Source organism: Culicoides brevitarsis, chromosome 1 (assembly GCF_036172545.1).
Source record: "Culicoides brevitarsis isolate CSIRO-B50_1 chromosome 1, AGI_CSIRO_Cbre_v1, whole genome shotgun sequence".
Lineage (NCBI taxonomy): Eukaryota > Metazoa > Arthropoda > Insecta > Diptera > Ceratopogonidae > Culicoides > Culicoides brevitarsis.
Window position 1 is genome coordinate 24,611,620 of NC_087085.1, and position 21,824 is coordinate 24,633,443.

At 27.5% G+C, this 21,824-nt stretch overlaps 1 protein-coding gene across 1 annotated transcript in view; it reads right to left on the reverse strand.

Moving 5' to 3' along the window:
- Positions 1-13,908: 13,908 nt before the first annotated feature.
- Positions 13,909-21,824, reverse strand: part of LOC134837490 (hemicentin-1) — a 40,634-nt gene continuing 32,718 nt past the window's right edge. The window contains exons 10-16 of the mRNA XM_063852871.1: positions 19,642-19,801; positions 18,397-18,605; positions 17,601-17,763; positions 16,291-16,512; positions 15,267-15,527; positions 15,043-15,170; positions 13,909-14,475 (exon numbers count right to left, since the gene is read on the reverse strand). Of these exons, the coding sequence (XP_063708941.1) occupies positions 13,909-14,475; positions 15,043-15,170; positions 15,267-15,527; positions 16,291-16,512; positions 17,601-17,763; positions 18,397-18,605; positions 19,642-19,801 (1,710 nt within the window). The remainder of the gene's footprint in view (positions 14,476-15,042; positions 15,171-15,266; positions 15,528-16,290; positions 16,513-17,600; positions 17,764-18,396; positions 18,606-19,641; positions 19,802-21,824) is intronic.

A 21,824-nucleotide genomic window follows, 5' to 3' on the forward strand; every position in this document is an offset into this window, starting at 1 on the left:
AAAAATATCATTTTGTTATTTTTTAAATGAAGAAATTTTAATAACAATTCGGAACCGGGAATTGTATGTGTAGTATGTTTTCGCATTTTAAATGGATTTTTAACATAAATATATAAAAACAAATAAAATAAGGCATTTTATTCACTTTATTTTGAGCGAAATCATTTTAGATGTAATTAACGATATTTTTTTTGTGATGTAAAAAAACCTTTGGATTAAGCTGAACGAAAAGAACTTTTGTAATTTCGAGCCTTTGCTCCTTTTCAGAATGTGTGTGTGTTCACCATTGTTGTATTTGGTTGTATTTTTGAAAAAAATAAAATAAAATAATATTTCCATCCCTAATTTATTTTAATTACTTTTTTAATATTAACTCATTAATTAGTATATCTGCGGAACGAGTAAACTTTATGGATGGTGGCCGTTTGCCATCAACTGTTTCTATCCCTTTTACATTAGATATAATTTAAAAGGCAAAACTTTTTGCATGTATTTGATTTACACACAATATTGTGCTAATGTTTTATTTTATGGTGTTTTAATGATCGTGTCTTAAAAAATGTACCATTTGATCCGTGAGCGCTAGGAATTTTTTGTTTTTGATGATACAAAAAAAAAACAACAATGAAAACACGTTAAGTTTAGTATTTATAATAAAATAAGACAAAAAAAAATAAAAAGTTCAAAAAAAATAATATAAAATAAATTTCAATAAATGAATCGTTAAAAATGACAACTTGAAGAGAAAAATTTGAGGCATAATTAACTTCTAAAAGTAATAATGTCTTGATCCTTATAATTAGAAGAGTTTTCAAATGAAAAAAGAAGTAAAACTCTTTTCGTTCAGATTTTGGTCTGTCTGGATTTAAATTGATTTTTGTTTATGAGATGATAATTAAATAATGATAAATAAAAAAAAGTTCTTTTCCTCTATGAATGTTGCAATTTTGTTTCACGCTTGTTTACTGTGTTAAATGTCGAAAAATGTGATTGTTGGTGTTTTCAGTGTCAGTTTTTTTCCTTACCGAAATAAATGTTTTGTTGTTGTTTGCTTGTGGTTTTCGTAACTTATTAAATTGCCTAATAAAACTATATACAAAGAATAAAAGAAAAAAGAGATAAAAAAGAAAAATAATGGGTTAAACAAAAGATCTATTTGTAATTAAAAAAGTTTTAAAAACCATGTTGGCAATGTTTCATGAACTTTTTCTTCTATTCTCTATGTAATATAATATAATACTTGTAAAAAGAGTTGGTTATGTTCACTTTTTTTTGTATCTGATGGTCTTTCCTAAGTAGCTGTAGCAATATGTACATTTCTAAATTGCACGCTATTTGCCGTTTTTTCACACACAATTATAGTACATATATACACAATGTGATGTTCAAAACAAATAGTGGTACCTTCAGGTTTTAGTCGATCTTTGTTGGCGTGTGTGTTTGTGTGCTAACAAACGTATACTTTATATCATTTATGTGCTACTTAGCACCGAAAAAAAACTTGTGTGAAAACTTTTCTTTTCTTGTTCTACACACAGCCTATCATTACAACAAACATTTTAAATGTCAGAGAAACAAAATACTAAAGTATTTTTTAAAAATAAATCTAAGGAGTTGTTGGAAACAAGAAAAAAATGTTTAAAAATTAAAATCTTCATGATGCGGGTATAACTTTTTCCTGTCAAGAAGCACTTTCGCAGCACAGACTGGATTAGTAAATATTCTGTTAATCAACGTATAGTTGAAGTCTTTTAAAAAATATTAAGTTTTATTTGTAGTAAACATGAGGGTGATGCACTTCATTTGGAAAACAAATATCAAACTTAATCAAAGAGATTGTTTAATCAAAGATAAAATGTGAACGCCTGGTATTTTAATATCTTACATTTGACTGAATATTTAGTTATAAAAGTTAATTTTGAACTACTCTTTAAAATGGAAAAGCGAGAACTTTAAAATATGTTGTAAAAGTCCAATTTCACAGGCTATTTAAAGACGTTGCAGCGCATTATATGTACCTGTATTACTTCCAGCCAGCAAGCATATTCAACTATTTATTCTGAAAACAACAACGCCTTTACGCTAAAGTAGGGATTTAATAGAGTGTATATCACTGTTTCTTTTCTGTGTGTTTTTTTTTTGTGAAAAGACTTTCCATTTGAAAAGATTCATACAAGTTCTTATTTATTTTAGTACTAGTCTTTATTCTAAAGTACAAAAGTACTGGCGGGGTGTGAATTGTAGGTATATGGGAGTAGCGCTGATTCAACACTCTCAAAGGCGTAAAATAATTTTACAGTCCAGTTATTAAAGATAAATTAGGTGCGTACAACATTGGCAAAATGTTTCAAAAAGAGTGTCTTATTCCGTTAAAAAAATTACTTGTATATCCGATACGGTTTTTTGTGAAATTCTACACTTTTTTCTAGACTTTTAGTAGTACCCCTTCAAAGCTAAACAATGTGTTAACGTACATAAGAATTAAACATCATATAGAACAATGTAAATGAATAAGTGTTGAGATGATATACCTACTATATTGTACTACAATGCAGATACTTTCTTCCTCTTTTTGCTACGAGTTAAATTCGTTCACCCTTTTCGTAGATTAATGTTGTTTCTTTTTTGTTGTTGTACATTGAAGGAGATGTAAATGATGACTCTTTACCGTGATATACCGTGAATCCCCAAAATAAAGAAAGTGAAAAAGATTGTCAGAAAAATAAAAGAAATAGTAGTGGAAAAATTTTTTGAACACACGGTAAAGTGAGTATTAATATTATTGCACAAAATTCGTACAAAATTTTAAAAACTTTGAATGAAAAACTCAAACTATATATCTGTTTTATACATGTGAAATCTACAGCATAGTAAAAAATCAGTGTAACAAAAGATGAATGATAAAATTTATAAAACTTTGATTTAAAATTTAAAAACATTTAAAATGAATTTATTATTATTATTATAAAACTGCTGAGCACATTCTGAGTAAACTGTTCATAGAACGCCAACTTGACAAAGAATAAAGCAGTTTTCTCTCTTTTTGTGTTGTGAATGATGACGCCAATGTGTGCCTATAGAGAAAAACTTTTACAATTCAAAGGCAGTATCCAGATATATTGTACAGAAAATTCACGAAATATTTATACAGTACTACAGACATTTTTCATAAGATTTATATTACAAATTCCTTTTCTTAATTTTCTGCATAGTTGAATTAAAATTATTTTGTTCATATACATGCACAATATGGGATCGTAGCTTCCATGCACACGAAATGGAACACCTACAAAAAACAAGAGAAATATTCTGACAGTCTGATGATTCAGGCAACAATATTATAATGAATGACAAAAAAGAAAAAAGCAGAAAATCTTTGTTTTTTTATCAATGAGATAATGTACATTTTAATTCAAACTAGGTATGCAGTTAACTTCTTTACATATTGGCTTTTAATAAAAGTTTTCTAACTTTCTCGTTATTAAAGTGTGCTGAAAATGACAAAAATTACTGATTTTAACTTTTTTCTTTTTTTATTTTTCAGCCCAATATAAAAAAATGGTTATTATTTATAGGCTACAACAAATTGTAGCTCTTTTTGGACATTTTTAGTTAATTTTTTTTATCATTTCATGGCAGAAGAAATTTATATTGAACAAAAATGTAAACAGGTCCTAGGTGATAAATTTGAATTTGAATTAAACTTTATGTCGCAGAAGAGAAAAAACTCTTCGAGGTTTTCGCATGTTTGTACACGCATCGCGAATCTATGATGCGGAAAAATTTCATCAACGCTTGACAAAAGGTTTCTGATGAGTGTGTGAAATGCATCAATTTTGTTCACTGGAACAACATCGTAAATTTGTCGTCATAAAAATGATTAGCTGTAAATATTCATGATAATCATAAAATATTATATATGAAGGCAATATAATGGATTCAATATTTTATGGGCGATATGTTATGATTTGTTTTTTTTTTATATATAATTTTTCCAGAAACAACAAAACATGACATGCTTATTTAAAATAATGTCTTGGTTCAAGTGGAGGAAAAATCTCATAATTTTTTTTGTTTATATTCCTAGGTACTATTTAAGTTATACTCGAAACACATTTCTTTTTTTGCTAAAACACAACACAATTGGTGTAAACTGATTATTTTGAATGGTGACAATTCTCAAGTCACAAGTTTATTTGAACGGATAATCACGTTAACGCTTATTATGTCTTTTCTATCCATAAAATTTGAACGAAACGAAGATTATTATGAACACAAGACCATCGAAGTGAGCTCATACTAAATAAGTTTAGACGAATCCTTTCTTTTCGATATAAAAGCAAACTATAGAATGCAAAAATTATAGAAAACATTTTGAAAAATGTGATTCATATAATGATAATAATAATAATGAATGATGATGACGATAACGAATTTTTTTTATGTGATTGTATACATAGATGTGTAATGTGTATATTATGAAAGAAGGAAAATATGGTTGGGTGTGAAAGGAAGGAACTTACAACAGGCAAAGAAATATAGCGTCAAACGATTTCCTTGTGCCTTATTTTTTTCGTTTTATTACTAATTTAGTTTCCTACGATTCATTCCTTGTGTATTTATTATGTTATGCTGTATGAAATGGCAGTAAGTACAAAGTCTCTTTTAGTTTAGCATTTTTCTACTTTTGTTGTCTAACGAAAAGCACACGACTAACTGACGACCGACGACACCGCACTTATTTTTACCACGAGCCTCTTGTACGTAATGATGATGTAGCATTTGTATACATTTACAAAACATCGTGCAACAATTTTTTTCTTCCAAGGAAGTGATTCAATATTATCAAATTAGTGGCAATTTCTCCCTCTCTTTGATCGTCGTCAAATCGGCGCGTTGTCGTTCAGCTCCACCACTATAATCAAGAATTGTAAAATTATGCCACAACTTGGTGATTGGAGAAATGACAAAGCAAATTGAATTAAAGAAGTCACGAAAGTGAAATAAAGCAATTACTTGTCGTGTTCATGGAAACAAAATTTGTTCAAAATTTCTTTATTTATAAAAAAAATGAACACACTGTTTGACGAATGTTTTTGCAAAGGTGAATTTCAATTTTTAGCTTATATTTTTGGTTTTTTAATGTAAGTTTTTAGAGCGCACACGATACATTTATCTTCACAAAACTCTGAGAGGGTATGTTACTTAGAAGTTATATCTGTGTTACTCATTATGCAATTTGAAATTGCTAGACAGAAAATTAGGACAAACATACTTTCAAGAACATTTTCTATGGTGAGCTATGATGACACCTCTCCTAATTAAGTATGCTATAAACTTTTCTTCTTATATTTATAATTATTATAAAAAGTATTCTGATTTCTTATTAAATATTTTTTTTCATGCTGCAGAATTGTATTGCTACTTAATCTTATTGTTCGAAATTGTATAACTTAGCATGATTAATAAGTTTATAACCTTTAAAAAAAATTAAAGAACTTTATGTTTACTTTTAAAAATTATTTAAAAGACGACATAATTTCAAACTATTAAAGGTGATACAAAAATTCTTAAATTTATTGCTCAAACTTCTTTACATATTTTTTACAATACATATCAGATTTGAAAAGGTATTTATCAATTGCCTGCTTCTGCAAGTTCAAATGAAAATCTATGCATTACATATAATCGGTGCATTGACTTTCATGGCTCAATGAGCTGATGTTCCATTCTCATACAATAATGTACTTATTAAATTACAAGGAATTTGCATTAGTGTAAAATTTTATGTTTATAAAGTTTTAAAAGTGGGAAAGCCGAATGAAACGTGGCTAAATCACACGCAACTCTTGATACATTTGACTTTTTTATGATTTCAGAATGGAAGAGAAGTGAATAAAAATTATGATTAATGAAATCTGTCATATGATATTTTTCGAAATACAAAATAAAAGCGTAAGGTATGGGATAGTGCGTGGAAAAAATATTTTCTCGTTTTTATTCATTACATACTGTACAGTTTGTTTTATATATATATTCATGACAATTCATATTCACATGTCTGATCTAATTTTTAGAGCATCATTATTTGGTATAATATGCGCCGGGAAATATATTATTTACATCTTGTACAAATAATAATTCATTCACATGTCAATACCACTTTATCACATATTTTTCACGAAAATAACATATTTCCTAATAAAGTTATCCAATTTCAATAAAACTGTCAATACTGATAACAAAACCTTTTCACATAAGAATGCAGAGCACATTGAACATCGTTGAAGAGGAAGCGAGCTATAAAAAAGAACAAGTGTCAGCAGAAAAAGTTGAACATGAAGGTGATAATGCTATGTTGAGCAGAGTGAGATGTAACCATTGAAAATGACGTTTTGTTTAATGTATTATGTATATTTTCCTTATGCTTGTATCTTTTTACTAAAACACAATACTATATTTTTTGTATCTTTGTAGAAAAAAGTTACAATACTTTTCTGAGTAAAGTAATCGTCCTGAGTTTTATCTGATTAAAAGTATTGTGAGTTTATAGTTTTACTAACAAATTTTATTTTTGTTAGACTTTCAACATCGACATACAGCGCATGTTTTGTGAAACCACCTAATGCCGGTTTTTTTTTTGTATCACCCGGCACTTTGTATCGGTTTAAACACCTCGATGCCATGATTCTTTTTGTTCAAGATATGCATATATGCAAAAATATAAAATATACTAAATTTTAATTTTCAAACTTTTGTAACACAAGAAATTCGATTTCAAATTAGTAGATCTAAAGGATTTTTTTAAAGGTTTGGTTACTGTCGAAAAAAACTTTCACATACAACTGAGAATGTACAAATTAATCTTTTACTCCTTGCTTTTTGCTTATATAAATACTCTCAAGATTAATAAAAAGTCTCTTTGAAAATATTTTAATACTTCAATCGCCATAGAGATACTAATTATGATAAACTAATATTGTATCCTAAAAATGAGAAATATTAAATTAAATAATTTATTCACTTTTGTTTGTCAATTTATGGTTTCTTTCATACTTTGTTCACGTATCCGTAGCAACAATGCCGTCTGATCTAGATTTTTTTTATAAAAGCGTATATTATGAAAAACACAATGCTCTTCATTTCATTCTTTTCTCAAATTATGTTTGAATTGACTTTAATATTCAAAGTTATATTGCATTAAATTATTTTATCAAATTGGAAAAATTATAAAGTCCCTTCTAGTAAAAATATTAAGTATTAATATATTTAAAAATATATCACCATGATTTTTTTTTTTAAATAAATCGAAATAAACGGGTCTGTGAAAATACATTAATATTGCATAAACAATAATTAAATTGTATCATTTAAAAATAGTTTATGGGTAATTCATTTAATTTAACTTGACTCTGTGCGTTCCGTGTTTTGTTTATATGCGGTATTTGTGGTGCAATGTGTGAATTGATCGGCATTGGTTGGCTCACTATATTCTATTTAAAATTTAAGAATGATAATTAGTTATTGTAAATTATGTGGATGAATTTATTATTATGATCAATATGAACAACATTATGATAAATATTATGATACCAGTTTATAAATGATTTTCCTATATGTGACAAGTATTAGTTAATTTATTGAAAATTATGTTGTATACACGTCAATTATAATTTTTTTAAACTTATGTTTGTTCGATATCATGGACTTTTCACCAGTAACATTAAATATACAATTATGTCTATTTTTGATATAAGAGTTTGGCAGACAATTTTTTATATTATGTCGAAATTGTGATCCCACTAAGGAAATTATTTTTCTACGTTATTTATGTATAGCAAGATATTATTTAAATTCCTAACGTGAAACTGTTTCAGCAAAAGCACGTAAGATAAATTTTAGGTTTGAATTTTACAATTGAATTAATGTGTTCCAGCATTAAGTAAAATAAATAAAACTGGCAGGAAGTTCATTTACGATCTCCGTTCACTTTTTTAATTTATATAGAAACACTTAAAATTTACACAAAATTTCCCACTGCCCATCTTTTTTATTTTATATTTTACAATTATACATAATTATTAGTACAGTATGGGATGTGTTGTGTATATAAAGGATTCTAGTTCTTTTTTTATTTAAACAAAATGCTAACCTTCTTGTTTTTGTGTCTATAACAATTTCTTCACCATGCAACTACTGGATTACATTAGATGTCGGAGACACACAAGCACTGGAAAAGGTCATGGCTTTAAAAGATTATGAAAATTATTTAATTTTGTGTTAAATATTCTGCAAACATACAACATTTTGGTAAGTTAGTGCTGTAAATTATAATAGAATAAAATATTAGTGATGTAAAATGTGTTTATACGGTTTCCACAGTAGATTATTGCAGTGTCTGCAACAAAAACATTTCTTACAACATTATATAACGAATCTTTCTTGTGTGTGTGTGTGTTATCTAAAGTTATAGTTGAAAATGTCTAAGTTAAGTAAATGAACACAAAAGTAAGGAACAACTTGAACATTTTATGCAAATGCGACTCTTGATTAATAGTTAAATATTTTAAATATGTGTAAAAAATAGAATCTTATTTCTGTATGAATTTTACAAGAGTACGAGACTTAAATATTTTTTATCGCATTTCAAATTTATTTTGAACATGTGTTCGCCGTTCTGGTACTGATGCAAGTTCCAGAATGTTTAAGTGAGTTTAAGTAAGAAAAATCTTAATAACGAGTAGAATATTATCTTGTGATAATTTTCTCTATACCGACGTTTATGTAAATCGTAGAGAGGCGTACATATAATTATAAAAGTGATAAAGAATCTTTACATAATTGAATTCACTATAAACGTCCGAGTCGAATAAAAAAGCTTATGACACGACAAATGACGACGAGTTGCAAAAGACAAAAATTATACGCATTAGCATATCTGTTAATTATTATTTTTTGTCTGAATTAAACGTACATTATTTTTCCTTCAAATTACGTTTTTATTTCAAATTCAGCTTACACTTTAAAATTTCAAATATGTATATCTGAATTAAACTTGTGATTGTTGTGGAAAATTTGGATACAACATAATAATAATTATAATAAAAATAACAATTCAAAATGGAATGTCATCAAATTTGCACTTCAGCCTAAAATGGAATTTTCTCAAATGTAGTAAAATCTTTAATTAAATAAAAATGTACTTTGCAATGACTGTTCAGAAATGTCATTATGTATAAAAATATTTTATACTGATAATATTTTTTTATTCTTTTTCATTAATAGTTTTATTTCAATAAATTAAAGTTCTATAATATTATCATAAATCATAATATAAAGTGTATTGTCCGTTGTTAATAATATAAGATAAGTTTTTTCAACTTTTTTAAAATTTGTAAATTCTATAAATTAACAATATTCATTACTGTATTATAAAAACCCTTTTTTATCCAGCCTATTTATTTAATAATTTTTCGTCCTGATTACTGATACCCAAGAGTTTTGTGTAATGAGCCGACTTTGCTCATCATTGTCACTTCTCCGTTTTATAACATAGTAGAGATATTTATTTAACTACCAAAAATGTATTATTCAATTTGTTGTGCATCGCACATTTAAAGTATGAATGAAAAGAAGGCAGTAAAAAATTAAGTGCTAAATTGATCATGCAATATCACTTTTCATGGTTTAAATTGTTAAACTGTAGTTGAAATGCAATCACGCATATCATGATATCATTAAATAGAAAGGGTACCCGAAACCAACTGACAAAAGTTTGAATATTTAGAACAACATTTGTTTCGGTAATTTTGTAAAAAAAAAGCTATTGAACCAAAAATTTTCAACTCAAGTCCTTTTAACTCAAATTTTATTTTCCAAAAACTATTGATCAGAAACTTTTGCAATGGAATATGCAAAAAAGTTTTTTAGTGTGATCATTTAGGTGTTTTACGCTTTAAATGTTTCTTTTGGACAGTACAAATCGAAAACTATAGTTTTCTAATTTATCTTTTATACTTTCAGTTTAAACATCTGTGGATGTAAAAGTGACATGGATGACGTTACTACGACACAAGCACTAAAGAAAATTATGTAGAAAAAATAATAAAATGTGATACGACGAAAAAAAATTAATCAAATATCTTCCATTTGAATCTTTTGCATAATTTATATTTTGTGTGCTGTTGTTTTCTGTCACATTCAAATTTAAATAAAAAAGAAAAACGAGTCACATGCATGTGAAAATTTCATGTGTTTTTTATATTGAAATTGTTACTTTACCCGTGATAACTAAATTCATAAACAATTTTCCAGTTCAATGAATATTTACATCATCAAGAATTACTAGAGATTTGAAATGAGTTCAACTCAACATTTCTATTTGGGTGTTATTTGTGAGATGTGTGTATTTTTTATTAGAAAAACCTATGAGTGTTTTTTGTATTTGTAATGCATTACATTACAGTACACTCTTTCATTTGTTTTTTGCTGTTTCATAATAAGTTCTCGTCCCAAACATTGACATAAATGGACAATATTTTTTTTTCTTTGATTCGAGACAACTTTTGTGTTTTTTTTTTAGTTTTGTTTGTCAGAATTATTTACTTATTCTAGTCATAATCAGATACAGAGCATTTTATCTACAATTTGTGGTTGTGACCACATTAGTCAAAAAATGAGAAGCTCTGTAGAAAATTTTATATATTTTTCTGTATATATTTTAGATGAAATTTATATACCATGAAATAGCAATCATTTCTGTCCATGTTACTTCAGACAAAATACAAACAAGCACAAAATTTTGTTTTGTATTTTTTGCTTAACAGTATAATGTATGTATGTATGTATTGTAATTTAATCATAAAGAATTCAAATATATATGAAAATAAAATTGATTTTTTTATGTAGAAGGTGTCTAGATAAAAATTTAATTGTCATGAAATATTTCAATTCTTTTGTAAGTTAATATTATATAGAAATAATAATAGGTACGTATACTTATATTTAAATATAAAAACGAAATCATTCATATGCAAATTAATATTAAATATACGTACATTCTGTACATATATGCAGATCAAGGAAGCGGTTTAGCATAAAGTACTTGCTCAGCGGAAAAAAATCAATTTTTCGTCATTTCATATTGTCAGTTTGTTCGGAAGAAACTTTTGTAAATAAGCATAAATTTATTAATATACACAAATATATGTATAAACATGAAAATAATATCCATTTATTCAAATATATTTATTTATTGTTTGTTATTTATATACAACTTCATGTGGAGAAGAAAGTACAATTGATAAAGAAAATATATATACGCGCAAAACACATAGGAAAAAGCAAAATGAAATGGAAATCACAATAATAACGTATTGTATCATTATGTTGAACAGAGTTGTTTTTATTTACATACAAGTGCTTTTCTGTGATTATAAGATGCTGCTGCAAAAATAATACTTTGTAGTCATATTGTCTAACTAGGAACACAAATAACGAAGAGTTGTCCATTAGCGCTAGGAAATTTTTCATACATTTATTCATCATAGTTTTACTAAAAAATTGTATGAATTCGAAAACTTAGTTAAAAACTAGACCACAAATTGTTTTTTATTTTTATCCTTATAACATTAAATACTACAATGATTTTTCATTTGTGACTAAAGTGTATGAGTAAAAAAGTATTAAACTAATTTGATAATTAAACTTAAATATACCGCCATGATCTGCGCCCGTGGAAGTTGATAAAATAACATTATCCTTTTGAGAGACTCCTTTTTTATAATAATTCTGATAATTATTTTTGGTACAATACGATTCGCGACACTGAAAATTAAAAAAGTTTTAAGATAACACTCCAACATGACGACGACAATCGGCTTTCTCTTGTATTTGTATTATTTTCCTAGCAATGCGTGCGAACGACTGCTGTACTGATGCAAACATAGAAAATACACTGGCTTGTCATCAACAACACACGCCTTGTCTACTGTGTCAAATTGTGATAATAAAGGCAATGAAAATGCTTTCCTCTAAAATATTTACATTATTCAATCTTGTCTGTGATGACGGCAACACAATAATGAAATTTTGATTTTCTTTTTAATGATGATGTCTTCGTAAACTAAAGTAAATTGTGTAAAAAATTTAATGAAAAAAATATATTTGCAATTACAAACACATGCTTCCTGAAGAAAATTTGTTGCCTGCGAAGTTCTAATTATTTTAGTTTAAAATGATTTTTTTATTTTTTAAAGCTCAAAGATTACAATATCTTCAATGTTTATTATGTATTGATCAAATTGAAGTTCAAATTTATGTAAACGAATTTCATCTGAAGCTTAAAGCAGTGAAAAATTCTCGTTGTACAAAGTATAACAAATGTGTTTTCTTTTGTAAGATTTTAAGTAAGTATTATTGGCAAAATTGACTAACTTTGTGATTACTTTAATTGTCAGACTGAACATTTACATTGACGTTTTTGTAAACTATCTTGAATTTTTTCATAGATTGTAAATAATTTAATTTAATCACTATTAATAGCTCATCAATAGAATAAAGACTTACATTCAAGAAAAATTACAGGCTACTTTAATGAGCGAATATTTCTTTTAACTTAATAGTCCTTTCAAGAGCGTTTTTGCTTGAATATCTGAAATGATATGAAAATATATCAGACACCAGATCAAGCAAAACTCAAATATTGAAACTTACCATTTAAAATCTGAATTCATTAAAAACAGCTATAAAAATTTACTTATTCGCAATAAAAGAGTTGTTTTTAATAATATCGATGATCTTATCAATTATATTTATTTTTTATTAATTGATTTATAATTTAATTAGTTACCTAAACTACAATTTACATACAACTTTTATTTATATCCTCTTTTGAAATATAAATAGTAATACTTTTTTTATAATGCTTGATTCCATCAATATTCCGATGATAAAATTGTATTTTATATAATTGTATTGTTACTTTTTATACAAATTAGTTATGTTTTTATTTACTTATAAATTTTCAATATACAAATGACCCAGTTAGCTTAAAATTGACAGATGATAAGTTTCAAAACACTTTTTTCATTAATTTTCAACTTTTTTATGATCGTCAAAATGATTTTTATTTTCATAACGTTATTTTTAACATTTTATTTTTATTAATATATGTATTTTTCATGTTTTTAATACTAAATTTTTAAATATATAATGATAGCTATTTTTCGTATAAAATTTCAATTGGAATAAAAACAGTTTATTTAAAAATTTAGAAGACATTTTTTTATTTTCAAAGATCATACAAACAATGTGCAACACACAGAATATAATTTTTTTATAACAAGGTAATGTTTACTAAAAACAATGATAACAGTTCTTTTTTATGTGTAGGTAGTTCATGTAAGTGGAAGGATTCTTTGTTTTACGTAAGAAGGGGAATGAACGAACACAATTTCCGTTTTAGAAGAAAACGGAGATGTGTTTCTTCTGGGAAACTGCATGGTAGGTACTGTGTCTAAAAAAACGCGTTTTCTTAAAAGTTCTTTTCATGTGGTTACAATTCCAAAAGTGCACCTTAGGCGCACCATTAATTAACTAATTTTATCTATTTTATCGTTTGTTCGTTCATTTTACATTTTATTATGTAGTTTGTGTATTGAAAAGTAGGTATATATATATATATACATTGGTATATGAATATGTATAAAATATGTTCATTGTTATTTTTTCGGGTTAAGAAAGCACAAAATATGATAATAATTGTCTGTGTGTGTGTTTCTTGTGCTGCTGTATGTGGAAACGGACTTTTTACTTTGAGCGAAATATCTGTGCTGGTATGCTATGTGTTGTATTTTGGGGTATGCTTTTTGTGTGCAATCATGCTATTGCAGACGATAAAATTTAATATTAAACACAACTCTCCTGTTGTGAAAATGCTACAGGCGTTCGTACCGTAACAATTTCACGTGGAGTCGGGAGCCGTTTATTATTTGATAAATTGTTAGGTGGTGGCGGCGGATACATAGTTGTTGTTGTTCCCATTGCCATTGGATGATTTTGTTGCAGCAAAATCTGCTGCTGATGTTGTTGCTGTTGCATCTGCTGCTGCATTGATAGTGGTGATGTGGCTGGAATCACAGGCGGAAATTGTGAGGGGCTAGCACCTACAACTACCGTTTTCACGGAGCCAGGTGGTAACATAGTTTGAGCCGCCATATTGTACATTGTTGGCTGATGCTGTTGCATTTGTACAGGCAATTGATGGTGTGACGTTGAGTGTGGAACTGCCACTGCATTTGGGCCAGAGCCTCGCGCCTTATAAGTTTGATTATGATCTATTTGAGCATATATTGTTGGCTCCTCGTAGTATGTGTACGCTGGAGGAGGTGGTTTTTTTACATGGTTCATTTGCTCTTTACTGCTAGTTCGTGGCATAGTTAATGACAACTCAGCATAATGTATTTCACCGGTTGGCTTTTTTGCATAACAGACAAAATATTTGTTATTTTCATTTTCACTTTTGAGTTTTAGGCTCACTCCACTTTTTCATTGAACTTTTTGTCCCTTGAAATCGTCAAAAATTTAAAGTTTTTGAACTTTTTGTAATTTTTTGTCTACCAAAATTAATATTTTAACATAAAATATCACGAATGAAAATAATTAGAAAAAAGTTGATAAACGTTAAAAAATTATGTAAATTGAAAACTTAAGTCACAACAATCCGAAAAAAAATATTTTAGAACAAATAGTTCAACATAAATTTGGAGTAGCCTGAGTTTATAGAAAAAATCTATTTTGATGACTATGAAAAAAAGCAATAAATTTCATTTGATTTTCCTTTTTCTGGTCAAAAACATGTAAACTTGTGAATGCTGACAGTTACAGTCAGTACACCTTGCAGCCAAATGTAACCAAACCAAAGGAGTAAAAACAATATTTTATTGCTTTTGTGGATGCTCTTTTAACATCCGTAGCGTTTATATCACCATAGATATTATCTAGACGTTAAAAGCAAAACTTAACAAAGTAAATTCAACCTACCCCATTTATATATGCCTTCCTGTTTTCCTCGCCTAGCGATTTACTAAGCAACTCATGGTCATTATGTATTGAATTTTGTAATGTTGACGATGGCGTAGCGGTTCCTGATTTCATTTTATATTCTGGATCTGTTGAAGAGTAGTCATTGTACGTTGTTATTAGTTAAAATTAAAGAAATTACAGTGATCTATGAAATTTTTCAACACTAATATTATGACACCTACCTTCATTTGACGGTATCACATCTGGATTCTTTTCATCATACAATTCCTCTGATTGACTTAACGGCACTGATATTTTTTCTTTTATTTGTAAATTGCCAGGTCTGGATTTTGAATTTTTGCCAGTGTTTGTATTCTGCTGATGCGATGAACGTAATTTTATAGCTACGATTATTGCTATAGTAATACAAGTTAGTGCTGTCAATATACCGATGAAGATACCAATCGAAAGTATCGGTGTTAATTCAATATGATTGTGCATTCCTGTTTACGTAAGAGAAAAAAAAAAGAAAAGAGATGAAAGAAAGGAAAAAATTTCTTTGTGTTATTTTTTGTGTATGTCGATAGAAATCATAATAAAATGTGCGAAATATTTTTATTAAAGTCTCAAATTCATGTCAGGCAAATATAATATCAATGAAGAAATTCGTGTGTAAATTTCTTAAATATGTCTCTGGGTTTCGTTTTATTACGCGTTTTTGTTTAGACATTGAAATCACTTTATACGTACACTGCGCTGTATCTTCTTTGATAAAAAAAAAGAAGTAAACATATTGATTTTATTCTAGTATCAAAGGATAAATTATCGTACGTGAGTTAAATTATAATTTAATAAATATCAGACGCCATGAAAATATGATCCTTGGTGGTATTCTATTTTGTTCATCTATCATTTATAAAATATGAGAAACAAAATATTCTAAAACAAGACTCAGTTTAATTTACTCAGGTGTGTTCTTAGAACGCTTTCGAGATTGTTCTTTGGGTAGCTAATTTGAAGTTTTCTGATATTTTTCAGTAAAAGAACAATAAATTTTATATTCAGTTTGAAACCTTAGTGGATTTTGATTAGAACCCATTTTAAGTAAAAAAAAACATAATCCGTCGAGCGATTTTTTATAATTTGTGAATGCAATGTAAGTTTCGGTGAATGAGTTTGTCAATGAAAATATTAAATATATTGAAAATTTTGCTTGACATGAAAGTTAAGTCGGAGATGCACACACAGCATGTTTATAAACTTTACCTGTTTGTTTTTCGGCTGCTTTTAGTGTAAATGCTTCCATTGTCACAGTTTCACTTTTTCCCCTGGTGTTAACAGCAAAAATATTGATTTTTAACAATTTGCCTGGATCTAGGCCACCAACTGAAAAAACAGGATATCGAGAAGACACATTCGCCTGTAAAATTCCTGTTTGTTGATCGAAAATTTCCATTATAAATCTTTGAGTTTGTCCACCATCAAAACCTATAATTATAAAAAAAAAACATAATCAACATGTAAAATTTGTAAAACTATCTTGTCAATGTTGTTATTAATTTTTCATCCCAATTTTTTATTTATTTCATTTTTGTCGTTTATTGTACGATACCCATAAATGTATTTTAAATGTTATACACAAAAACTTACAATTACTTACAGTTGTAAAATAAATTTCTTCTTTTTTTATTTTAGAATAGAATCTATGCAGTTACACAATTGCTTTTGTAATTTTTTTTTTATTATAGATAAAGCAAAAATTGATGCAGACACACAATTGAAAACATATTTTAACGTTAACCATCTTGTTATTCACTTGTTAGACAGCCTTTTTATTGTAATGTTTCTAGTACAATTTAAGTTTTTTTTTAATTTTTCAATTTTTTTTTGTATTAAAAAAATGCGCTTTAGTTTTTTATGCTATTTTGCTATGAAAACCTTTGTAATTTTCTCCGAATAAAAGTCGAAAGAATGCTTATTGTTAGATAACATTCTCAATTGTGCATGAGATGTATACAGGAAAATCAAATTACATTTTTCTTTCTGTCGTTATATTGAATGAAATATATTTCCATGTTTAAAAACTATTTTTTTTTTGTGGATGCGTACATAAGTGGTGGTGTCAATATTGAACCAGCAAACGAATTATTGCTATTTTTCTAGTTTACGTATGTTTCGCAATAACATGGCAGTTAAAATGCTTCACTATACGCATTCTGTGTGACACTTATTGAATTTTAAATTGCAAAATGTTATATTTTTCAACGCGTTGATGCTTCACCAGCATCTACGACAAAGTTAACAAAAATTTTAAATACAATTGAAAAAAATGTTATGTTTATATGTATTCAATTTTTTTTTTGCTTGTCCTGTGTCGTACTTGATAAAGAAAAAAACACTCAATTATTTTTCCTTCATGTATTTAAGAAATCTTTAAATATTTAAAATATTGTTAATTTGCATGAAAAAATTACGTGTCAACAAAATATTTATTTAAATCATCATTACCAATATGTATGTATGTTTTTATGATAAAAAATGTCTCGCATGTTGAAAATATTAATTGAATCTCTCACCTTCATTACAATCAACTTCCAATGATTCTGATGTTTGGTTGACCAATGTACAATTATACGGCATGTCTGGTTTGCCAGCAGCTATCAAATGAAATACACATGGTTCTTTCTGTTGGCCAACCACATTATCTGCCCAGCACATTATTGTACCAAAATCCAATTCCTGTAATAAACAATAAACATAAAATGAGCATAACATACGATAATATAAATTGTGTGATGTTGCAAACAAACAATTTTTAATACCATTCATAAAGTTTTCTGCCATTTATAGAAGAATGCATGCTCAGCATAAGCAATAAAAACGGACATTTATTGTATGTATACCACGCTAAAATATTGTGCTTTATTACTTTTAATTTTGCTGTATTAATACAAAGTGTATGCGGTTGCCATGATATGCGTGGAGAGTGGAAATTGAATTACTAGACTTTTTTTGTCGTTAACACAACCGTATTAAAAGAATAGTTATGGCATTTTTATTTTTGTGTGTATGCCTTGGTTGACAAAGAAATAAGTAAATAAATTATGATTGCGCTACAGAAATGCCCAAGAGATTGGGTTAGATGAGAGGATGATGGTGCTTTATGGATTTTTGTTTTTGTAGACAGATTATGGTTCTAAACTCTCAGAGAAAATTCAGAATTTTATAACTAGTTTTTAAAATACATAATTTACGAAACAAAATTTGAAATGGTTATTTCTAGACCAAAATTATTATGTCATCTTAAATTCTTTTAAATTTTGTAAAAACAATCAATTAACGGCTAGAGGAGAAAAATTTACTGAGACATACCTTTATTGGCGTGTACGTAAGTGTTGATGCCTGATCTGAATGCAATCTGTATCCGCTCTGAGGCATGTCAAATGTCTCCGCTGTATTGTTAAATGACCATTTAAATGACTCTGGTGGAGGATAAGCATCTACTTGACACAGAATATCGGCTGCCTCATTCCTTGCAACACCATACACTTTTTTCTGGTCGGGTCGACAAATTGGTTTATCTGTAGAAAAAGAAGTAGAAAAAATACAAATAAAAAGATAAAATGTGCAAACAATGGCAATAACAGAAGTAAATACACAAAAGTAAATAAAAGTGATGTCACAGAGTTTTGTCCTCTTATAAGAATGAAATAAAAACGTACAATTACGGCAAAAATATTTTTAAACCAATGTTATTATTTTTATTGTATTTTTCCATCTTCATGCTACTTTTTTCATTTTGAAAGTTAAACAAGCACATACGAGAATACTTTAAAATGACATGCTATGTAAACTTCGTGTATTATTATCAGTAATGACAATTTATTCCAATCATTTGCAGTTGGTTGGACTCTTTGTCCTTTTTCCTTTGCTCCAGTACAACGATACTGACAAAAACAATACAATAATAATGAATGTTTGTACCGAAACGAGCACACAATTAGACATGGAATTTCATTAAACTAAAAGTTTCGCAATAAAAATTAATAACAATTGTCGTTAAAATGTTCATCGTGTGTATTTGTAATTTTACTCTCGAATGTTGTTGTTATTGTTCCTTCTTAAAATTTTCAAGAGTAAAAAACTTTGTTCAGCCACATGGTAATTTAAATATGGTTTGAAATTTCTTTCAAAATGATATAAAAAATAAATTTCGTTATAATAATATGGAAAATATTCAAAATGCAAATGAGCGCCATCATGCAAATGAAGTCCCTAATGCATTATTACTGTAATTTTTTAGTGTTATTTTAAATAATTATTACGCAACATTATACACAGAAATTGTTTGTAAGTCTTCAAAATGAGCTCATTAGTTTGGAGGAAAGTAAAAATCTCTTTCAAAATTTGACAAAAATAATCGATGACAAAAATTTTCAGGGTTTTGAATATTTTCCATTTCAAAACACAGAGCATTTTGTTTTAATAAATTCTGCATTTACAATACAACTTATAAATTTAAATAAGAAAACATTTTTCTTTGTGAAACTTCTATGTTACTATTTTCGTTTAAAAAACAGTTATCTTTAAATTTTTATAAAATATTATCAAACTTACACATTACTCTGAGTTCAACTGTGTTGCTTTCGCCATCCCCTTCAACGTTTGACGCTATACAAGTGTAGTTTCCTGCTTGATGTCTTGTTATTCCCTGTAACGCTAAGTCTCCGCTACTCACAATAACTCCACCTTTTGGATTGTGCATTACAGTTTGGTTCTAAAAGGAAAAAAAGAAGATAAAAATATTTTAATATATCTAAATATTTAAATAAAGATAAAAAAAAAACAAATTTTTAAGTACCTAATCACTAAAATTATTAAAAATCAGGAATTTTCCATTTTTTCATATAAATAGATTTTTCATTTTTCAAATTTTAAAGTATTGTTTCACCATAGAGTTTTTTTGTACTATTTTCCCTAAAGTATACCATTAAAAGTCATGTAAATTTTACTTTAAAATTTTATAAACTGAATTCCGTAATTCTTCCGTTTGAAATAAATTGAAAGTTTAGCTGATATGGTCAAGTTGCTTAGAAAAAAGATGGAAATTTTTATCTGAGTACATATGCGCAATAACGATAAAACATTATATTATTTATTTTATAACAACATATTGAGTAAATAATCTCGCTGTTTTAGGATTAAACACGAACCAGAAAATATATGAGGAGGAGTTGATTATGCGATTAGAATTTAAACATTATTTTACGAGCTGCTGTTGTTTTCACACAATATCCAAATATTTATTTAACAACATATTATAAGAGTATGAAAGAAATGTTTCATCTATTTTAAGTAAACAAAAAAAAAAATAATTCTAAAAAAATGAAATCGCATTATATTTTTTTCTGTATCAAATTTTAATTTTTGTCAAGTCACTTAAGCTCCGTCCATTTTTTTTAATGTCGGTACTAAACCTAAGAAATAAAACTAAATACATGTTTGTGAAAAGTCAATATGAATACACACACGCAAGGCCTACTTTTTCCCACAACTCTTTTATGTTCTTGCAAATGTAGACGGATTTATTATACAGATTTTATCGATGTGGTGTCCAATACATACGTTGGTCAAGGTTAAGTTTATAACTAAAGTAAATAAAAAATATAATTTTTCGCATATGATTTTTTTTTATTTGCATATACCTAAGTATATTGCTGTGACACGGTAACCATAATGGCTTTAATGTTAAAATCATTTTCTACGTTTTCTAATAAAGCTTTTTTATATTTACAGTATAATTGTCTGGCGCCAATAATTATGAACTTTAGCTGTTTACTAATAAACATTTAAAGAGTTTTTCTTACAATTTAACGTTTGCTTCAGGACTTTCACAGAAATTGAGTTTTTCACGGATAAGTATAAGTAACATATTCTGATGTAGAATGAGTAACTCCATTTTTTCAATGTTCTACTTTTTCTTTCGAAATAATTAAAGTCCTGTATAGCCTATTCCTAATTTTGATTAGAAAAAAAATGTCATTTGCAGTAAATTGAAAATTAATTTTATGCTGTTTTTTTTTGTGACACATTAGGTAATATTGTGTTTGCATTGTGCAGCTCTTAATGGCGAAGAGGAATAGTTAGTGTTAAAATGCAAAAACTGTGCTGGCACATTAAGATAAATACATCTTTGGACATCATCCTTGTTTTGTTTAAATGTACGTTCGAGAGACTATAGACTACTATCATACGCAAAAAAAAAAAAGAAACGAAACGATAAACATAAAAAAAATATCAAATGCACTCTGAATACAATTGTCTAGGTATAACAATATGCACAAAAACGTATAACGGGCATCAGTGGGATTTTGGTATTTAAGCTTTTTGAAAATGTGCCAAATATTTAAATTAGCTCTTGTCTCAAATTGTAAATTATTCAGAAATTTTTATGTATTACGTTTCATAGTGTAACTCATGCTATTTAAATACTCATATAATTTTTTGGTTATGAGGCTCACAATGGTTGAAAGAAAAATTTAGAATTAAGTTATCTTTTAGATACGCATTTCACGTCACATGATTTTCAGTGGGTTGCATCTCGAGAACGGCAGCAATTATTTTGAATTATCAAATTTATTTACAATATATTAGTAAAAAATTATTCAAAATTTGAAAAACCGGTCCCTTAAACATTTGATTTAAACACAATCTTTGACAATCTGTTTAAAGTAAAATTAAATGTTTATCAATCCCGGATTGAAACATGATTTTCAAATCACTGCAATCATGTACAACTG